We start from the raw sequence: 22,467 nt of genomic DNA, 5'->3' as shown, positions 1-22,467 counted from the left end.
GAAGGTCTATATCAAATCTTGTTTTTCCTTCTTATCTTCCTGTTACCTCATCAACTTTTACTAGTGGTTACTTTCTTGTAAACTTAGGCAGAATGGACAAAGGTGAAGTAATGAGTAAGGTTCAGCTGAGTAACAGTTCAGGCATGTAGCACCTCCTGGCAGATGCGATGTGAGAGAGAGAACTTTTGAGGCTACTGCTGTTACTTGCAAATATCTACAGTCGAACAAGAGAAGAGAAGGTCTGTTCCACCCTGGCTGCCTATGTCAGACAGGAAGAAACAAGTAATAAAAGATATTAACTCAAGGTTGCAGGGGCAAATTCCACGTTATCTAGTGTGCAAACTTAGTAGAAGGCAGTTTAATCTCAAGATCCTACCTGGTGACCAGCTGACAAGTTTCAGTTTAAGAATAAACACAGAGAAAAAATCAAGATGTCATGATACAGTCTTCATTTAGCAAATTCATTAGGTGTATCTACAAGAGCAATTTACACATGCAGAAAAATGCTCTTAATGATCTACCAAAAAAGTTATCTTATCAGTCCACCTTTCTATCTCCAGTTCTTTCATCTTCATCTAAGTTCAAAGATGAACTATACAGCCAGTGGGGAGGAATCAGTAAACAACCACACAGTTTGTAAACATCACAGGAGGAAAGGAGAACCGATGTGAGGAATATTAGGGACACGTTGCACTACTCTGTGATTACTGAAAGTACCTTGTTTACTGTTAACAAACCTCATAGTAATCAGAAAAGATTTCAGTTGAACTGACCTACTTTTAGCAGTAGCGTAGCATTATTAGCCTACAAGTTGTGATGCAGATCAGTTTGTTGTTATTAGCTGATCATGTGGTGGCACCATGTGCTGATGAAACCTAGAAAATGAATCATCCAAGGATGTCGTTTGACAGCCTCTCCAAGAGAACCTACAGAATAAAGGCTGCCAAAAGCTGTAGTGCAACGCTTAGCAGCAAACTCCAAACGTTTCCTGTGCACCAGCATTAGCACTGATCTGATCCTGAGGAGAACTGCTAGCTGCTAGGTTTATTTGTTTGTTTTGGCACTACAACTAAGCATAAATGTTTTGCAGGGATGCAAGAAAATTCAAAATTAGAACAACAATTTGATTTACAAACCACCAGAAATAAGTTAGTCAAACTAACATATCTAAACAGTGTCACTGCACAAACCTTGACATACCTTGCTGACACTGGACAGGCCATTAAGCTTCACCCTGAGCTAGGAGATACATAAACAAGACGTAGAATTTTATCAAGCAAGAAGCATGCAGAACAAACCTTGGATTCTGACTCAGTCTTAAAGTACGCTGTGAATCCATGTACTGTTTACATACCTAGTATATCTTGCTATAAACTGTCTATAATCTAGAGTTCAATGAATTTGACCATTTAAATTTCAAGCAGACATCCAAAGCAATGCAAGAAACACAGAAATAGCTGTTCCCGTCTTCTTCCAATTTGACTCTTATACCACAAAGCAAAACGAAAACCAAGTAGCTAGCAGAAAGCAAAAGCAGAAGAAATTCTCTATGGATTTAAATTCAGCGAAGGACAAGAGCAATAAGAAACGGTATCTGCAGAAGGTATGACACAAAGCAAAGGTCAAATCTGAAGTAACATCAGGATTTTTGAACAGAAAATGCTGTTAGCTAAGTGAAATCCTGTTAAGCCCTTCTGTAGGTAACCTTACCAAGTATCCTTAATTAAAAACAACTCCTACAGATCAGAATTTTATCTCCACACACTTTTTTTCTCCCCTTTTCATGTCTCTTGGAGGCTTGCCAGTAATTTCTTGAAGCCCTGAAATAAGATTTTGGAGTCAGACATGAATTCTTGTTCTGATTCTACTGCATTGCCTATGAAATTCTACTGAAATTCCCTATGAAATGTATGTTTTCAGTCCAGCATTCAGCACTGAGCACATCTCTGCAGAAATTCAAGAGCAAGTAAAATCCCACCTGTAGAACAAACTGCTAGTCAGACTGGAAAATTACTTCACAATCTCTGAATAAAAAGCATCATATGAATACAAAGTACCTGATTGTTTTAGTGACGATGTGCACATCTGTTTTTTCATTCAGTCCCATAATTCCCCAAAGCCTCAGAGAAAACCTGTGCATCCTCTTTTGTTTTGTTCCTTCAAGATGAGGAAAAAATCCTCAACGTTCTTGTCTTTGTTTTTCACTGGCACTTTGTCAGCTATCCACTTTCACTGATACGCAATGGATTATTACACAGCTGAACAACCTTCATTCACTTCCTTATGTATATTTCATAGTTGTCCATCTACGTAGAACAGGGATGTTTTACAAAGGCTTCTGACAGTTTTTTGGGGTCCTGAAGCGTTCTGATCAATTGTAATTGCAGGTGGTGAAACAAGGTGATTTTCTACATTTTCTATTCAAATGGGAAGAATATGGTATTATAAGAGTTTGAAAAGCTTAGTCAAGCAAAAAAAGCTTTTATCACTCCTTATATTCTCTACACCTTCACTGCAACATTGAAAACGTCACCCATCTACTTTTAGTGAAGTCTGGCTTATAGTAAATGCCATGAACTACCTGCCAACAGGAATTCTGCTATGTGCCTTGAGACACACGGGTAAGTAGACATTTCATCAAGCTAGGGATCTTCACATGGCAGTTCATCAGTTTTCATTAGATCACTCCTGCAGTTAATAATCACATTCTGTTAAATGATGTTATTATTCAGCTGTACTAAATGGAGATAATCTGCAAACACTGTAACATATGACATCTGGCACACATTTATTCTAATGTTTGCTGCACTTTAATAAATTCTTCAGAACCTGTTCTAACCTTCCTGAACCTTGTAAAACACACAAGTGTTCAATGGTTTTAAACATCCATTACCAGAGAGTTTGTTGAAGTTGATTATGCAATTTTCTCAGGTTCTGTATGCAGTGGAAACAGCCATCATATGACATATCTACTTAAAAAATGTTGCGAATTTCTAGAAAAGATAGATGCGGGTGCTCTGAAATAGAAATCTATTTACCAACACATTCATGTTGCTGGCAACACAGCAAACATTACTAGTATTAGTCATCTGTTAAAACATTATGAAAGGAGAGGAGAGTCTAATGAGGTTCAATAAGGTTGAGTGCAGGGTGCTGCACTTGGGTCGAGGCAACTCCATGTATTTATACAAACTGGGAGAAGATCTCCTTGAGAGCAGACCTGCGGAGAGGGACATGGGGGTCCTGGAGGACGAGAAGCTGGATATGAGCCAGCAGTGAATTCCTGCAGCCCAGAAGGCCAGCTGTGTTTTGGGCTACATTAAAAAGGGGTGGCCAGCAGGGAGAGGGAGGTGATTGTTCCCCTCTGCTCGGCACTTGTGAGGCCCCGTCTGGAGTACTGCATCCAGGCATGGGGCCCCCAATACAGAAAGGACATGGAGCTCTTGGAGCAGGTCCACAGGAGGGCCAATAAGATGATCATAGGGCTGGAGCACCTCTGCTATGATGAAAGGTTGAGGGAACTGGGCTTGTTTGGCTTAGAGAAGAAAAGGCTCTGGGGAGACCTCACTGCGGTCTTCCAGTACTTGAAAGGAGTGTTTAAACAGGAGGGGGAATGCCTGTTTATGAGTGTGGATAGTGATAGGACAAGGGGGAAAGGTTTTAAATTAAGGCGGGGGGGAGGTTAGCTTAGATATTAGTAGAAAGCTTTTCACACAGAGGCTGGTGGCACACTGGAACAGGTTGTCCAAGGAGGTTGTGGATGCCCCATCCCTGCAGGCATTCAAGGCCAGGCTGGATGTGGCTCTGGGCAGCCTGGTCTGGTGGTTGGCAGCCCTGCATATAGCAGGGAGTTGAAACCAGATGATCACTGTGGTCCTTTTCAACACAGGCCATTCTATGATTCTATGAGAAAAAGTTAGAACTGCACATGGTATGCAGGTACTGATGTCATTGCTACAAACCACCATAACAGGATTATCGTAGAATGTTACAGAGACTATGATTTATAACAAACATTGGAGGTGACACTGAGGCTTAAATGCAGATCACAGCGTAAGCGCATATTATTACATGAAGTACCTTCACTTTGTTTTTTAAGGTTCTTAAGGAGAAACATAAAGAAATGTAATCCCTGAAGACATTATAAAGATATGCTTCTTTTATATGAAAATAACTAATTAAAAGGAACAAATAAAAAAAACCCTTTGGAAAACACACCCATGTTTACACAAATTCTAAAGACTTAAAGACAAATTCTTTGGCAGAGCAACTGCCACTCAGCTTCTAATCTAGACAGTTTCTGATTTATGGTGTAAATTACGCTGTTTCTCTTTACAGGTGTTTCCCTTCAGGCACTTAAAGTTCTCTTATATGTCCGTCAGTAAAAATACAAGTTATATATTGAAAAAGGAAAAAAATCTTAAAAATCTATCAGCTGCAAGCTACTGTGAACATTAAGAATTATTTTTAGATTATTGTATTTCTCTACCATGCTTAAACAATGCCCTATAATGCATCCTTCTTCTCTTGCCCTATTTCAAGGACACCTTCAAGAATCAAGGACACCAAAATCATTTGACCATATATGTAAATTTGTTGCCATTTGTCATCAGTCTACACAAATATAAAATGAATTCTTCAAGGAATCAAAGTTCTTGACACTTCAATCCATTCCACTATATAGTTCTTGAACTATAGAACCATATAGATCTAAAACACATGACTTCTAATTTAATTTCTACTTAGAAATACATGTGATTTGCATGCAGTACCTAACTTGTCTGGCTGGAAAAAGAAACCCAATAAATAAATAAATCCAGATTTTTAGTGAATAGCTATAACCAGGGCAATTCAAAGTTGCAACTCCTTTTCGCTAAAAGATTTATCTTGGAGGTTATGTAATATATCTGGAAATAGAATGGTGATATATTACAGACATTACAAATACGAAATACACCATAGCCATCCACATGAGGCTGCCACCGGTTTGAGTGAATACAAGCCATCCAATATTAGATAACTTTCATGTATTTTAATAGGATTCCTGAGCTACCTCATTAGCAGATTTAGATGTAAAATGTAAATTAGTATTTTAATTAAGCTAGTAATACTTAAATACTGGGCAATCTGCCACGTATGCCTCACTTTGATAAGAGCTTCATCAGGCTTATTACTGCTTACTGAACTATGTAATACTGTTATGAGCGCTTCACTAATATAAAACTCCTATCAATCATCTCTCTTACCTATTGTGAAGAGTAGAAAGCTGTGACATGAAGTGGATGCATCTGACTATGGTTCTATCTTATGTTTAGCGGCAAAAAGCACCTCATTTGCACAGCAAGAAAATCTACAGTTTCTGTATCTGGATCATTTGCTGGTTCCTCAAGCTTTGGAGACCGGCTACCAAAAGGTCTGCCAGGAGCACAGTGAGGTGTTTTGAAAGAGCTGCAGCTACCTTCTAGCTGAAAGCACACTGTTTGGAAACAGGTCTTGTATGATCTAGATGCTTATCAAGGTCTACTGATCTGCAGTCCTATGAAGAGTTGACAGACAGGAAGGCAACGTATATGTTTTAACTAGTTTTTATGCCTCCCTTCTTTGACTGCTTACAAAAACAAGAAAAGCTTTCCCACTAAAAACTTCTATGAGTGCCCTTCAATAAGTCTCTGAGATCAAACAATGTTTTTGAAAGTTTCATGTGACTTTATTCAAATAAACTATTCTGTCATCCCCAAAAGGTAATTCCCAGTTATCTCTCAGGTATTTGAGTCTTAGACTATAAGTAGTATCAGACATATTCTGAATTACCCTCACATTACAAATCTATGTACAGGCTTGCAATCCTTTTATGTTCTACATGTTGTTGGTAAATAGATTTTAATGGGACTTTGATAAGAAAATTCCTCCAAACCAACAACACCCAGAGTGCACTGGACCTGCCTGGCTCCCACATGCTGCAGAGTCATCACCAGTCTCTCCCCCCTGCCAAAGGCTCACCCCAGTGACCTGTGGGTTCAGCTGTGTTAGCAGCCACTGCTGATGTGATTGCATAACATAGAACTTGGGCTCTCAGTTTAAGTAGGATATGACATTCAAACTCTGTATTAATACTAATGTTATAAAGTCCTCCTATGAGATAGGATGGAATTCTCAGTGGGCTGGTGTGTTCCGTTCGTCCCTAGTACTACATGCATTATTACCTATATAATTATGAAATAATATGTGGTCAGTGTAATTGCATTGCATTGCATTGCGACATATATATGCAAGAAAATTACCAAGTTTGTCTACATGTCCTTGAATTCGACACATAATTTAACTAGGTCTTTCCCTACTGTGACCAGGTAACCTGCATAACTTTGAACTAAAATCTTAGTGATCCTCTGTACGCACAACTTCTGTTTGGGCAAACATACACTACCTTAACTCAGTATCTGAGAACAACACCACAGGTTATGAAGCAACAGCTCACTGAGGCATCATGCTTGGAAGACACCTTCTGATGCACCATCTATCATTGCCATCACAGCACACGACAACCCTGTGTAGTAGTTTGCAGCTGTATATTGCAGAACAGTCATTCTCAACCTTAAGAAGTTAATATAAACTCATAATTTTATTAGATTACTGGGAGTTTCGGGAATCAGAAAATTGTTCTAAAAATAAAATCTATGCATGCTAATGGGAAAAAAAAATCCACATAAAGACTATTAGCTGCCAGCTTTATAGCTACAATTATTATAGCTAATTATATATCTGCAACAAGGGAGTACTTCATCTCCTACAATCATGTGGGAGTCCTCAAAATGCCCTTAGGTGAAGGAAAGCAGCAAGGAACAGATTAACTTTGTAAACCCTGAAAGTTGAGAAACTTTCAGCCAGTAGAAATAAGTGATATTCACACTCCTTTCAGTAGCTGCAGTTCTTTCTTCACATTGTGCCTATCACCTGGAACCATGTCAGGAATTTTAGGGTCAGGTACAGATTTTTGTTTATTGGCAACACTCTTTAAATGAGTAGAAGATGCTGATCTGCTGGAAATGCAGCAGATGTGAAGGCAGTAAAAGGAGAAAGATTCAATATGACTTAACTCTCATTTATCTCAGCTTGTAAATATAATACCAAGTACTCCTCCCCATTGGCTTCCAGAACACAAGATACCAGAAATACTGAGATACAGAAGCAGAGAGTAATTTCTCTAAGAAAATAGAACACACCAACTTGAACTGGGACTAAAATTGCTTCCCAGGTGCATACAGTCGATCGGTACTTGGCTGTTTTCCTACTGATAGGCTTCGCTCACAGTCAGTAAGTCCTAGGAGAAATGGGATAGCTGGAAAACTTCAGTAGTGGTAAGGAAGACAATTGAACTCACTGAGGATACTGCAGTGTTCCTACAATGTGGCAGAATGTGGGACACTCAAGGCTTATCATTACCAACTTTTTAATGCTAAATTTTTACTTTGCAATAACTAAGTCATGGAAGCTAACATGGAAGGATGGATTCATGTGCTGTGTGGAAAAACACAATGCCAAACCAAGAACGAATAATGACATAAAGCTGCAGCTTTACTTAGGTCAGAGTTAAAGGAAATGTATTCCACCATTTCTGTTTTGAAAACTTCTCTTAAGCTCTGAAGTTGTAAAGTCAAGTAACCAGTATGCAATGAAAGGACTGACTAGAAGATAATAACGGAAACCTTTTTCACATACTCGTGATAATTCTGCCTTTTTCCAGCAGTTTTGAAATGCTATTTTAAATCTAAACTTCATGGTTAAATATAATTGATTTGGAGCTGTTCTGTAACTGACCAATCTCACACGTTGGCCTAATTACTAACCTGATTCTATAGATGTTTGAGTTCAATGTCAGATGAAATGCTGTAAAAATGCAGGCTAGATTAAAAAAAAAAAAAGAAAAAGATAATTGCAGTATAAGCTATTTCTTCCTGAATGCCTGCATATTGAACAACAGTTTGATAGCAATCGTAGCCCTCCGTTTGCCAATTATTTCACCTATTTCTTCTAGCATAACTATTGGAGCAGTATTTTTCCCTTGAGATTGGTTTCCTCATCTAAGGGATTTGCAATGCTGCATAATCATTCACACATTCTCTGGTAACAGCTACTTTTTTGTTGTTTAAACAGAACAAAAAGTCTACTTGTGCTTTTTTAAAGCATTGCAGCCGGGAAGCCCAACTGTATCATGGGCCACATCAAAAGAGGGGTGGCCCTCAAGACAAGGGAAGTGATTGTGCCCCTCTCCTCTGCTCTTCTAAGGCCCCATTTGGAGTACTGAGTCCAGCGTTGGGCCCCCAGCACAGGAAGGACACGGAGTTGTTGGGACGAGTCCAGAGGAGGGTTATGAAGATGATCATAGAGCTGGAGCACCTCGCCTACTGACAAACGTAGAGGGAGCTGGGCATGCTCAGCCTGGAAAAGACTCCGGGTAGACCATACTGCAGCCTTTCAGTATTTAAATGGAGTTTATAAGCAAGAGGCGGACAGACTTCTTAGGTGTGTAAACAGTGGTAGGACGAGGTTTAAAGAACGGGAGATTGAGGTTAGATGTTAAGGGGAAGTTCTTTATTCCAAATGTGGTGAGGCAGTGGAACAGACTGCACAGGGAAACTGTAGATATCCCATCCCTGGTCCAAGGCCACGTTGGATGGGATCCTGGGCAGCATGGTCTAGAGGGTAGCAAGCCTGGCCATAGTATGGAGTTGAAAATGAATGGGCTTTAATATCCTTTCCAACCCAAGCCATTCTGTGAGTCGTTAAAGGTGCTTTTGAAGACAGCGATACGATACAAACACAAACTGGGAAATCTGGAAAGCAGGAACAGGGTAATAAAGGGGGAAAAAAAACAACCAAAAAACCAACAATAAAGAGGCCACTACTAACTAAGCCTGTTGAATTCAAAATCGCTTACTGAGGTGTTACATAGAGTTGTTCTGCATTAATTTAAAGAAGATCCGGGCAGTGTGGGCAATAACTTCCACCAGCTCTGAAGGTTTTGTCCTCTCCCCAGCTCTGCTGAAGGATGAGGCAGATAAAAGCAGATAGACTTAGAAACAGATGCCCAACAACAGACTGACTCCTGACATCTCCTTCATGCCCTCCTTGCCACCTAATCCCGGGCATGAGCCTTCACATTCCCGCTCAGCCTTTCTGCACTGCCCAAACAACAGCTATACACAGACAACCCAAAGGCTCCTTAAAGCCTCCCTCCTGTCCCAGCCTCCTCAGGCGCTACGGGCAATGGAGCTGCAGCTGCTGTGATCACCGTGCTCCCTGCTACCCCAGGAGCCAGCCAGAGCTCTCCTCACGGGGCAGCAGGACGGCACCAGGGCCGCCTTGCGGGACGAGCCGCTCCCGGGCAATCGAGCACCGATGGCGAGGCCGCAGGGAGGAGAAGGGGCGCCGGCAGGGCACGGCTCCGCCCCGCTCCCCCCGTGAGGCCGCCGATGGGCGAATGGCAGGACGCGAGGCGGGCGCCGCAGAGGAGCTCGGGGCTCGACCGGCCGCGCCTGGAGCGCGCGGGGTTTGAGGCGCCGCTCGGGCGGCCGCAGCAGCCCGCTCCGCCCATGGCCTCCGTGCTGGTAAGGGAACGGGGACGGGGGGCGGTGGAGGGCGAGGGTCTCTGCCACGGTTCTAACGGAGCGCCGCTTTCTCTCAGGAGGACCCGGTCTTGATCCGTCCCCTCCGAGGCCACGGGGCGGCGGTGACGGGTGTCGCCTTCAGCGCGAGCGCCGCGGAGCTCGGTGAGTGCGTGGGGCGGGAGGCGGCTCTTCCCTCCCGCCGGGCTGAGCCGCGCCGCCCGCGGTTCCGGCAGCGGGTCCGGGGGCGGGGCGGCATCCCGCGCCGGCCGGGCGGGCGGTGAGTGTCTGCCCCTTCCTTAAGCGACAAGTTTTAGAGCAAACCACAGGACGGGGGAGGGGTTTGTCCCGCCATGAGAGGGGAGAAGGAGGAGGGGGAGGAGGAAGTAAGCAAGCAAGCAAGCAAGTGAGGCAGAGCAGTGCCGGGGCTGTGTGGGCGGGGGTTACGCCGTGCCTTTCTGCTGCCCCCTCGTCTCCCCGGCCCGACCTGCTGCACTCCCGGTGTCTGTCCGAGCCCCGCACGGGGGCGTGAGGGCAGCCGGCGGCGGCTCCCCGAGCTCTGCTCAGCGAGGGGCTGCCATGAGGATCCGGCTGGCGAGAAGGTGGACGTGGGTCCGCAGAAGCTGCGCGTTGCTGGGCTTCTTGATGGTCGCCTACTTCGCTTTGGAGCTGTCGGTTTCTTCTTTCGGTGCCTCCATCGCCGGGGAGAGCATCTCCAAAGGGAAATGGGAGCGGCGTTTTACGGACGGAGCAGATGAGGCGGTGGATTTGGCTCGTCCGGTTTATGAGAAATCCCCACCCGATTCTTACGCCCCGGGAGAGTGGGGCAAAGCCACTCGCCTGCAGCTGAGCCCCGAGGAGAAGAAGCAGGAAGCAGAGCTTATCGATAAGTATGCGATTAATATTTATGTGAGTGATAAAATCTCTCTCCATCGGCACATTGAAGACAATCGGCTGAGTGGCTGTAAAGCGAAATCTTACAACTACAGAAAGCTGCCCACAACGTCTGTCGTAATCGCCTTCTACAACGAAGCCTGGTCCACATTGCTGCGGACAGTACACAGTGTTCTTGAAACTTCTCCTTCAGTGCTTCTGAAAGAAATTATATTGGTGGATGATTTGAGTGATAAAGTGTATTTGAAAACTGACCTGGAGAAGTACATAAGCAGTCTGAAAAGAGTTCGTTTAATACGGACCAACAAACGGGAAGGATTGGTTCGGGCGCGCTTAATTGGAGCTACCTTTGCTACTGGTGATGTCCTCACGTTTCTCGACTGTCACTGCGAATGCGTCTCCGGTTGGTTAGAACCATTGCTAGAGAGGATTGCTGAGAACGAGACTGTTGTGATCTGTCCTGTTATTGACACCATCGACTGGAACACATTTGAGTATTACATGCAGTCAGCGGAGCCCATGATCGGGGGCTTTGACTGGCGACTGACATTCCAGTGGCACTCAGTGCCGAAACACGAACGGCTAAGACGCAAATCTGAAATAGACCCAATCAGATCCCCAACAATGGCTGGGGGATTGTTTGCTGTCAGCAAGAAGTATTTCGAGTACCTAGGTACCTATGATACGGGAATGGATGTATGGGGAGGAGAGAACTTAGAGTTATCATTTAGAGTGTGGCAATGCGGAGGCATGCTAGAAATTCATCCGTGCTCCCATGTAGGCCATGTGTTTCCAAAGCGTGCTCCGTATGCTAGACCGAATTTCCTTCAGAACACGGCACGTGCTGCTGAGGTGTGGATGGATGAGTATAAAGAACACTTCTACAACAGAAATCCTCCAGCGAGGAAAGAAAACTACGGAGATATTTCTGAGAGAAAGCTGCTAAGAGAGCGTTTGAAGTGCAAGAGTTTTGACTGGTATTTGAAAAACGTCTTTTCTGAGTTGCATGTACCAGAAGATCGTCCTGGCTGGCACGGTGCCGTCCGCAGTGTAGGCATATCGTCAGAGTGCCTAGACTATGTTTTACCAGAGCATAATCCTACTGGGGCTCACCTTTCTCTCTTTGGATGTCATGGTCAGGGAGGAAATCAATTTTTTGAATACACATCAAATAAGGAGTTTAGATTTAACTCTGTAACGGAGTTATGTGCTGAAGTTCCAGAGCAAGAGGATTTCATAGGCATGAGGAGCTGCCCAAAAGATGGATCTCCTGTCCCGGAAATTATTATATGGCATTTCAAAGAAGACGGGACTATTTATCATCCTCATTCTGGGAAGTGCCTTACTGCTTATCGTACTGCTGAGGGGCGTGCTGATGTGGAAATGAGGACTTGTAATGCTGCAGATAAAAATCAGATGTGGAAATTTGAGAAATGATTGCTAGCGGTAGTAAGAACTGAGCAGAGTCTCCAAGGTTTTTACGTATGTGAGCAGATAGCGACGTTTGATTGCATACCTTGGCATGTCTCCAGGTGTGTCTGTCCTGTAGCGGTGTATTAACTATCTGCTGTGGTGAACTATTATGGAAAGCAAAAGCGAATGCTGGGAGTTAGTTTCTTAAACAGGGATTTACACTTCTAATGCCTTCTATTTTTGTAAAATTTTGACCAATTATTTTCTTATTTTGGTCTCTCTTGATTATGGGAAAGCATATCCTTTTGAGTGGACTAAAGAGGGATTTTTCTCATTGTTTACTATTAAGAAAATGAGTGCATTAAACTTGCACGGTAATGTTACGTGCAGGTAAAAATATTGTACTTACTGAAGTAAAACTGAGGTTCTTGCAGTATTCACTTACTTGCAGATTCACCATAACAGACATATCTGTCTCCCTAAGTTATACTGCTGTAGCATGTGACTGAATTGATGTTGATGTGGAAAGCTGCACCTGAGGTCTTGGAATATTCTGCAGTTTTCTAGGGAATTTGCGTGCTATGAAGGGTTTTAGGGTGACCTCTAACTATAATACTGCATTGAAGAGTAGAAAGGACTTTTAGTGTGTGGATTTGGGTACAGCTTTGCAGTCTAGCTCCTGTTCTGTAAAACTTAACCTGGCCAGGGTGAGCCTCATGTTTAGAAAAGAACGTAGTAGCAGAGAAACCAAGGATGTGCTAGAGGTGCTGCAGATGGGAGGAAATAAGTGGTTAGACTTATGATTCTACTGGAGGGTAGGAAACAAAGCGCAGAATTACATTAGCTACTGCTGTTTCTTTGCTATGTATTTCATATTTACATCATTGTGTACGATTTTCATTGAGTTTGGCTTAGTAGAGGCTCAAAGTCTGTGTGACTATGCCATGTATCCATTTGTATTTTTATTTTAATGAATCTTACACGTTTTAGACCGGCAGCAGAGTAGAGGGGAGAAGTACAAAGTTAAAATTGGGCTGACTTATTTTGTGTTATATATTTGGCACCAGCTGTCATACTCTGCACACTCAGTAGAGTTTGGAAATAATGCAGCATACACAGCTCCTTTCTCTTCACTGTAGTGTTCTGGGAGGCCTAGTCTGGAGTTGCTGGGGTGAAGAGGGCTGGAAAGGCAAAGAAGAGATTAGAGGAAAGCAAGATGTCCTGTGAATCATATAACAAATCTTATTAATGTTTTCTGTATCCTGTTATACTAAGCTTTGAGTAACACCAGTTCTAGAATCACGTTACTGATGAGCTTTCAGTGTGATTATAGATAGTAGATGTGACAGATATGTTTTTTTGAATTTGAAAAAAAAAAAATCTTGATTCTGTGTTTTTTTTTTTTTTTAGCTATATACAGTTAAGTTGAACGCTTATCTTAATGTTTTGGGCATTCTAACTTTGTTTGGTTCCTTACACTGTAATTGTGTCTTTCAGTAGCCACAGTATAGTAATCCTTCACTCTGGGCTGGTGGGAACTTGGAGTAATAAGAATCTGGGTAAAGACCCCTGAGGTATGCAGTAGATGCACGTTTGGTAAAGGTGTTGCTAAGTAGGATGGTTAAAGGGGAGCAAGTGAGACTTGAAGTAGGTGAATATACTGAAGATAATAAAGCAAGAGTTAGTAAAGATATATGGTAGAATCTAAGTGGTCTTAAAGAATTGAAGGGTTTGGGTGCAAACAGGCTGAGATTGAAGGGGAGCAGAGGAAGAAAATTTGGAGTGGGGGATACATTTGAATCATGCTCAAAATGCTTGCCACTGTGTGGCATGGGTTGTTTTAAGCCTTTAACTTATTTCTGGGAGGTTACTTACAACTTATTTTTTTCCTCTTTTTTGTTTGTTTGTTTTGTTTCCCCACCCCATAAAACAATTTTGGGGTAAAAGGGAGCTTCTTTACTATATAAGGGAGACATTCCTGAAAAATTCCATTCCGCTGCAGTAAGGAATTATTTTGCAGACCTACGAGTTATGAATCACGTATCAAATTGTAAAAGGCAAGCAGCCATTGCGTACTGGAGGAGCAAATCACACAAAGTAGGTGCTTTTGTGAGAAACTTGCTGTAGGCTGTTAATATTCAGTAGGTACAACAGTAAAAAGGCCTGGGCTCTCCTACATGACTGAAGCATCAGTGGTATATGCAATGCATGTTTCCTCAGATGAAAGTAAAGAGTGCGGATATCGACTATGCAAGTTTTATGCAATTAACTTTTTTTAGGACTTGACAAAAACTATATTTTGTATAAAGAACTACCTTCGTGTTAAACCTGACATTCAAAGTGTTCCTTATCTATTGAAGCAATAAATCAAAGTGAATCTGCCTCTTAGAGTTTAAAAACTTGTTCTGTGTGTACTTGAACCTTTCTTCCTTCTCCGCACCACCTCCCGTTCTGTTTTTGTGGTTATTTAAAACCTAAATAAAACTGGGGGGGGGAGAAATAAAACCAAAAAAGGTAAAAGCAAACAACGTGGCTGAAGTAAATGATCTGGATTTCAGACATAAAGTATTTATTTTCACCCAAATGGAGGAAAAGTTGAAATGGGGGAAGTGGGCAAGGAAAGAAAGAAAGAGAAAAGGCTTTCCATTCCCAGTTCATCTAGTCTTGAACTGGGTTATTGCAATTGTACAGGAATACTCTAATAAGGCTATTTTCCAGTGCCTGCAGATTCCTGGAACACCTGGAACTGTGGAAGATTTTCTATTCTATTAAACTTTAAAAAATATGAGGAGCACTTGTGTATATTTTAAACTACTGACTTTTTAAGTGACTTAAGAAGCTGAATGTAAACTTAACACTGAATAAATGTGAGATTACCCTGAGGTTTCTCTTGAAAAATAAAATCGAGAATGATAATGAAATGTTGGCTAATGTGCCGTTTTCTTTTTACATGTATTGATTTTCTCTGCCACTTGTATAAATACATAGAATTACCCAGGTTGGAAAAGACCTTGAAGATCATCAAGTCCAACCACAGCCTAACCAGTACCCTAACTCTAAAAACCCTACACTACATACACTGTACAGTGAAAATGCCATGATCATGATCTTTGTGGAAGCTATTAAAAGTTCCTCATGTGGAGTCCACTATTAGAATCCCAGATTAGTTACTTTGTCAGAGGTTCAATTGCTAACTCTTTTCCTTGAAGTAGAAAACTTTTGGAGTTACTGTTAATTGTGTTTGTACTGTGACACTGCACCTTATCACAATGTGATTTGCAACGTTGCTGTAAGGTGTGAGATTTTTCCTGTTTGTATTGTTGTTCAAATATTCACACAAATATCCTTGTTCTCCATTTAACGTGTAATCCTTGCACTGGGTGATCTAATTGTGCTGGGCCTGTTTCAGTATGCAAAGGGGAGGAAGGGCAAAGGAAGGGGGTGACCAAGTGGTGTATTTAGCTGGGAAGCCCTTGCTATGCTTATCCTTTCTGATCTTTTGCACAGCTTTATCTTATAGTCACCACTGGGGTGTTCCAGGAAATGGAAGCGTAGTAGGTAATTCCATACTGAGGTACCTTGTGTTTAGCTTGCTCTATCCATATATCCATACATGCATACTTACATTTCATTATGGAACATGTACACTGCAGTTTGAAAATTTCTTGTAATACTGATGTATGTCGTACCACCCCTGATGGAGCTGAAATTGTAGTACACAAAATGTTGGACCTGTGTTGTATTATTAGAGGATGTGGAATCACGTATTTTGAATGGAAACACTAAGTGCTGTCATGGTGGTGTGACAGAAAATGGCAATCAAGCACAGCTCGTTTGGATAAGTACTCTAGTTTGTAAGGCCTTGTCTTCACGTCTGCCAGGGCACACAGGTAGAGTTTGAAACTGCACATTAACAACTCCACATTAACTCAGGATGAAGTATTACCTCTGTTGTAGGTGTTTTGTTTTGTTTTGTTTTGTTTTGTTTGTTCTTCCATATGCAATTCCAAATGTCTAATAAGTTAAAGTAACCATCTTCACATTATTTAAATGGATAATTAAGTCTAGGTTTCATGTTTTATTCTATGAAAGGAAATTTTTTGTTCATTTACTCGTTACTTTATTTAGTTCACCAGTTTCTGGCAGTGCTGTTGTGCATAGACTCCAATTCAAAAAGCATTCCTTGTTAGAGATAATCTTATCTACCTAAGTATGATGAGCATAGTTCCTGCTGACAGTTATCTGTACTGTGCTGGAGCACTTTGAGTATTTGCTTTTGTGTCTCAGAACTAACTATAAAATATATTAAAAAAGATGAGAACTACAGATACCAAAGTTAGAACCTTGTTGGATGAGAAGTTGGGCTTAGGATAAAGTTAGGAATTCAGGTCTTCCATGTTTGAACTAAAAGCCTGAATTGAATACATAATAATTCTGTGGGGGCTTTTTGTCATTAAACATGGCTAAAGTTGACAATTAGGTGAATCCAGGGGAAATCATCAATTTAGGGTTTGTGATTTCTCCAAAGCATGTACTGCAGGTATGTGAAGATGGGCTGTGTTCTCTGTGTTTCAAGACATGTTCATGGCACTTTGCGCCTGAGGAATGCTGTGTGGCAAGCTGAAGAGGATCAGTGTGAGGCTGTTGCCAGCATTGGGTGGGAGACCCAAGGAGGAGAAGATACAGGGAAGTACTTCAGGCAGATCTCCAGGCAGCACAGGGCACCACTGTTAGGATACCAGAGCAGGGAGCCTCGGTATATGGTCTGCCTGTGCCCAGGTCACCACCTGGATTTTTGGCAGGACTGTTACAGTGGAAATGTTTTGCTCCTGAGTTGATCAGCAATCAAACCATAATTCTGAAGAGGGATATACTATGTAGAACTGGGAGAAGGGGCAAAATTATACTGCCTTGGGTATAGATAATGGGAGTCCCTGCATGGCTTGTGATTGAATTCTGCTAATGTTGCCTTGAAGCTTTGAGCCACGTTCTCTGTGAGAACAATGGAAAAAGATTAAAATACTGTTTTCCCTCTGTAGCCCCATAAAGACTGTGCTTCTGAACTTTCATTACCTTCTTCCTGCCAAAGAAGATAAACTGGTGTGGTCAGTAGAGAGTAGTGCTCTCTTTGTTTTCTTTCTTTTCAGTTGAACCCTTCTTTGCTTGACACTGATGCATGTAGTGTAAACAGTAAAGTTCCAAGCTGTCGTGGCAGAGCGTTGAAAAGATGGCTTATTCAAAACCTCTGTGAAGTTTCATAACTCATTTTTAAACTTCATAACATTCATACAGATCCATGAGCGTTGTTTCAGGTTTTTTAGTTTGAAGCGTATGAAGAGGCAGAATGTTTTCTGTTAAGTGTTTTCTGAATCAGGTATGTGATACACAGCCAGATTGTGTGTACGTGTCTGTAGGGAAATGTTGACCTCTAGTTGGACTCGAGCTGACTTCTGGGAAATCTGCTGCTCATTCTCTGATGAAAATATTATCAGACAGAAATTAAATAAAATAAAAGTTTGTCGTTAATGGATTAAATAGAGCAACATACTAGCAGGGATCCAGGATGAAAGGATTTTCTTGAATTACGTTTCCCTGGTTTTATTTAAAGTGGGATTAATAGCTGAGGTGAAGATCTGCCAAGTATTTCAAAGTATGTTTGATTAAAACTTCTAATTAATAAACTGGAAGTCTATCAGATGGATATCTACTACCATTCTTGAATATGTTATTCAGTACAATACTTGCCCTTCCTAGTAGCTGGAAAATGTGCCTAGAGAAACAGTGCTTCATTACAGGTCATGAATCATTTTTGTTCATGGCTCATAGCAATAATGAAACACAAAGATAAAGATGAATTGAAAGATAGAAAGTGACCAAAGAGGGAGTGTGACTGAGAATCAGGGTAGTTTGTGTCCTTTTTGCCTGTCGGTATTCTTTTAATGTGAAAAATTGGAGGGGATTTTTAAACATCATAAGTGTATTTGAAATGAACAGTAGCTGATAGTGATGGTTATAAATACCTTGATATATTTAACTGAACAGAGAAAGTAGATTAAGATGTAGGGGGAAAATATAAGGGGATTAATTCTATGTGCAATCGCTAGAGAAATACATGACAAGATTCGGAGACTAAAAAGGAAGCAAGTCAAATAAAAATGAGCAGTATGCTCCAGTTTTTAACAAGCTAAAGTAATGGATTCAGCATCAATCAGTTTCCAGTCAAAATATTTATTTTCTTCATTGATATTCTGTAACTCAAACAAATAGTTGTCTTTTTGCGTAGGAAGTCAACCACAGTAGTCAGAAGAAATCCTTCAAAAAAGAACAAATAACCAAACCTACCAACCAAACAACAAAAACCCATGAAGCTAATGAAAGAGGTGTATAATCTATAAGACATTACTTACCCAGCCAGATCATGAGCCAGATCAATATCACTTCTCTAGTCTGTAACACTTTTTGCAGGTTAATATAAATGTTATTCATACTGCAGTTAAAACAAAGTTGTGCTTTTTTACACTGTTCATGTTGCTATGTAGATACACTTACAATTTGAGTGGCCAGACTTTAGCTGTGAGGTACAGGAAGCCATACATTTGGAAATTCTTGTTGGGGTTTTCTTTGTGACAGCACCCTGAGTATGAGTGCTGAGAGTGTGCCAGACAATATCGATCCATCTGCTTCTCTGATCCTGACCCCAAATGTTCCATCTACTTCTCTGGTCTCTGTATCAAGAAACTGACAGTTCTGACAACCTGTGCCAAGTGACCAATATTTTTAGAACTGATGTTGGCAAGTGAACATTAGTAGTAAAAGATGATAATTTTATGTCTCAAAAGCCTTTCAGGAAGTATTTTATATACTGTAAGGAGGACTTGAGATAGCACTTCCAGGTATCCACAAGATTTATAAAGGATAGTGAGGACAAATTGGCAGTGAATGCCTGCATCTCAGACTACCTGCATAAGGTAGATACTGTGTGTGGTTTCAGGCTGGTGGCAATACTGTTGGGCACTGAGATTGTCTCTGTGAGATTAAGCCTGTGTGCAGGCAGAGCCCTGGAGATACATTTCAGCATGTGTGTACATACCACATCAATCAATGGGTGTGAAGGTGCCAAACTAAACATGCCTAAAGACGCATATTCACACCTCACAGCTCTGTGTGTGTGGTGTGCATGCCACACATGTGAATACACCTGTTAGCATCATGCCTCAACGTATGTGAATGGACTTTTACCTCAGCATGTCTGTTCACCCATTTCTCATTCCAATGTGCTGTACCGTGTCCGTTTGTATGCATTTACATTGTGTTCCTGATCACAATTGAGCATGTGTGTCTGTAAGAAAAGCAGAGCTTGGTTTCATTGCAAAGTATCTTAGCCGTTTTTCTTGGCTTATTGAAAGCCCAGGCGTTTGTTTAGAGAACAGGAGCAAAGCAGTGTGTAAACTTGACCTTTGCATTAAATCCAGGTCTCTGTTCTTTGGTATTCCCTTCTATTATGACACATAACCACAAAACAAATTTTCAAGCATTACCTCAGACTTGGGTGTGTGTACAGGAAGCCAAGTATATGAACTGGACTAAGTTGCATATTGAAGTAGCCTCTGTGTGGTTTTTAGCTTTCATCTTTGTAGTTACATGTTGCAGATGGTCAGGTATTATCATTGCTATGCCTAAGTGGCATTGGTTACTTTTTTTCTTCTCTAAATGGAGCGCTGGTTGTGTTTCTGGGAGGAGAATGTACTGCAGTCCTCTGATATAGTCCCCTTTAAAAACTGCTCTGGACCTCCTATGTTTCTTTTGTTTCATTTCTGATGCTTTAAATTAGCAGTGGAGTATAGTATGGGCCCAGTACAGGTATGATAACAGGAAGCCAAATGTTAGGGTACTGCCATATGTAGCAAAGTGCTGGCAGGAGGTAACATCAAGGTCTGGTCTGTGCCCCTGCAGGACCCCACATAAGCTGGGTTGGAAGGTTCTTGATCCTCTCCTTTTGCACACTTAAGTGTATGCACAGTGTGAACTTGAGACAAGAAAAATTCATCAAAAGATGAAGAAACAATTCCTAAGGTACTGTGCCTGAGTAAACTGGAGAAGCAGTGTTATAAAGCAGACAAAATCCTTTGAAGTGGAATAAAGAGAAATAAAAGAGTTAATTTGATAGAACTGATTTCTGCCATGCATTTAACACGTGTACAGCTTTTTAAGATTAGTACTGATAACAGAAATTACATTTGGCAACAGTATTGCCCTTCAGACTCCTCCCTGAAATAAAATATTTGACTTTAGAGAAAAAAGATTAGGTATTTACCACATACTCCAAAGTCAGTTTCAGCTTCCTTGGATAGGTCTGAGGCATATTCATGGTAAGGGGACCTAACTTCCTTTGCAGCCCAGCGGCAAAAGTTGGACGTGGGCTCAAAGGTTTGATTTAGTTTCTTTCTCTGGGCTTATGCTTCTCAAACACAGATTCACATTGCTTTGGGAAAAGAATTCTGTGTCTGGTCTGCCTGTTACTGTGCAAGTTCTGAACTCCTCCATTGTTCTCCTGGAGTGGTGTTAACTGGGCTTGAACTGCAGCAACAGAGACAATAAATAGCCTTTATATTCTTGGTAATGAGGTGGTGACTTGAAGAGAGAAACCTCCCTAAAGATGGAGAAAGGATGCTATTTCAGCACAGGCAGTGGGGAGTCCAAAGGGAGAGCAAGGAATGTGTTTGTAGGTGTCCCAGGAAAACAAGAATGTCATTGCTTGTGTCATTAGCCATGAGATAATTTTTCTGTGAGAGAGCAAACAGCAAGAAACCAGGCTTTAAATTTATTATTCTGTCATCTCTTAGAATATTTCCTTTAGTTTTAGAACTGGGAGCAAGGAAGGACAGTATTTGAAGGCCTGTCAGCAGTCTGGGAGGTACTTATTCATTTTCCATAGATAATTATTAATTTTAGGAAACATCAATCTTGTCTGTTCCATGTTTTTAATGTGACTCCTCCAAATTCTATTTTGGCTTACTTTTCACTTCTTTTTTTTTTTTCCTCTTGTTTATGCCACTCCAGGTCATATTTTTCTGAATCAAAGACAATAACAAAAATCACTCAAGTGCCTTTAGTAAAAGCTTACTGTGAAAAAAAGAGACCAGAAAAGCTGGAACAGGGGTGTGGTTAAACATCCTATACTTCTGTCAGATTTACATCTACTGATATGGGTACTGGAAAAGTCTGGTTCCACATCTTTTAGCAGAAGCCATTTGGGAAGGAAAATGCCATATCTCAGCCAAGTCTTAAAGGAGAGTTTAAAGTCTAATATTTTATTTAAGGTTTGCCTTGGCATGTATGGTAATAAACTGACTTCATTTCTTCAGTTGCTGCCAGTGCTGTGCTGGTGCCTGAAAGAGTCTGGCTGGGAAGAGAAGACCCATCTCTCTTTTTTCCCTTTTCTTCATTCTTCAGTTTCAAGAAAGTCATTTTACTTCTTCCCTTCCTCCTTCTATAGTAATGATTTTTTTAAGATGGGAGATATGTTAAGTAGGTAGTGTAATCAACTTGTAAGATGACTGGAAAAACTGAAAGTTGTACTGTTTTCTATTAACAGGCCAAGAAGTTTACATCATATTTTGAGCTATCCAAATGCCAGTATTGAAAACTGCATTCTTAATTAGAATTACGGAGTTAGTTATCATCTTTAGATACATGTTCTTTAGATGCACATCTCAGTTTAGGTATTTGAAGTGTTAGAAATTTTATCTTGATTTTAAGATTGCCTGTTTCTTCTGAGTTAAGTACTAGGTGCTAAAAAATAAATATATAAAAAAATCCATCTCAGAGAACAAAGTTTCTGAACTTATCATTGAAAAGTTTCTCTTGTTTTTAGTGACTTTCTTAGTATTTAGTAACACTGTATCTGGATTCATACTCATGATATGCATGATGTTCAGCTTGTTTGCTCTATATGTGGGAGAGCTAGCTGTTAAGCATTATTAGCTTTCACTTCTCCAGTCTTTTTATATCTTTGCCATAAACTGGTGTTGATGTTTCTGGCTGCCAGGCTTGTATTAAGGCCAGGCAAACAGAACTATCAATTGAAATCCAGTAAATTCTCCCTCCCCTAACGCCCTCCCAAACTAGCGAGTGGATGGTGAATCCATATCTGTAATCGTTTGCTCTGATTTTTCAAATAGCAATTGGCAGACTCATAATGTGTTTTAATCATTTCTTGCCAGCTACCTCTTCTTTGGATAGGTGTCTTATGATATGGAAGCTGAAGAAACAGTGCAGAGCTTACAAATTTGTAGGTCACACAGATGCTGTGACCAGCGTGAATTTCTCACCAGAGGGACAGCTACTTGCTTCATCTTCCCAGGATCGTACTGTCAGACTGTGGATTCCTTGCATGTGAGTGTCACTGGGAGGTGCTGGCTGTACGTTTCCTTAACGTGTAGTGTGAATGTTGGGGCCCTTTCGTAGTAAATGTTTATGTTTGCTTCCTACATCCCTGCCTGAGTATTGACAGATACAGAAGAGCACAAGTAATGTGATGCTTTACTGATTGCTCTTC

The 22,467-nt window shown here is 41.1% G+C and overlaps 2 protein-coding genes across 5 annotated transcripts in view; both read left to right on the top strand.

Moving 5' to 3' along the window:
* The first annotated feature begins 9,538 nt into the window (after window positions 1-9,538).
* The window catches only part of POC1B (POC1 centriolar protein B), a 41,184-nt gene continuing 28,255 nt past the window's right edge, over window positions 9,539-22,467 (top strand). For 2 of the 4 annotated variants that reach the window (XM_085538343.1, XM_015857790.2), the window contains exons 1-3: window positions 9,539-9,605; window positions 9,683-9,767; window positions 22,133-22,304. Coding sequence is in view for 1 of the 4 variants with exons in the window: in XM_015857790.2 (XP_015713276.2) it covers window positions 9,591-9,605; window positions 9,683-9,767; window positions 22,133-22,304 (272 nt within the window). In the remaining 3 variants the exon portion in view is untranslated. The remainder of the gene's footprint in view (window positions 9,606-9,682; window positions 9,768-22,132; window positions 22,305-22,467) is intronic. The other 2 variants (XM_085538348.1, XM_085538357.1) reach the window with 1 other exon arrangement.
* Window positions 9,870-14,830, top strand: GALNT4 (polypeptide N-acetylgalactosaminyltransferase 4). The gene has a single exon (XM_015857778.3). The coding sequence runs from the start codon at window positions 10,182-10,184 to the stop codon at window positions 11,931-11,933; it is 1,752 nt and encodes a 583-aa protein (XP_015713264.1). The 5' UTR covers window positions 9,870-10,181; the 3' UTR covers window positions 11,934-14,830.

The sequence above is a fragment of the Coturnix japonica genome, chromosome 1, assembly GCF_054131305.1.
Source record: "Coturnix japonica strain WE chromosome 1, WE-NBRP24, whole genome shotgun sequence".
NCBI lineage: Eukaryota > Metazoa > Chordata > Aves > Galliformes > Phasianidae > Coturnix > Coturnix japonica.
This window is presented reverse-complemented; position numbering and strand designations above follow the sequence as displayed.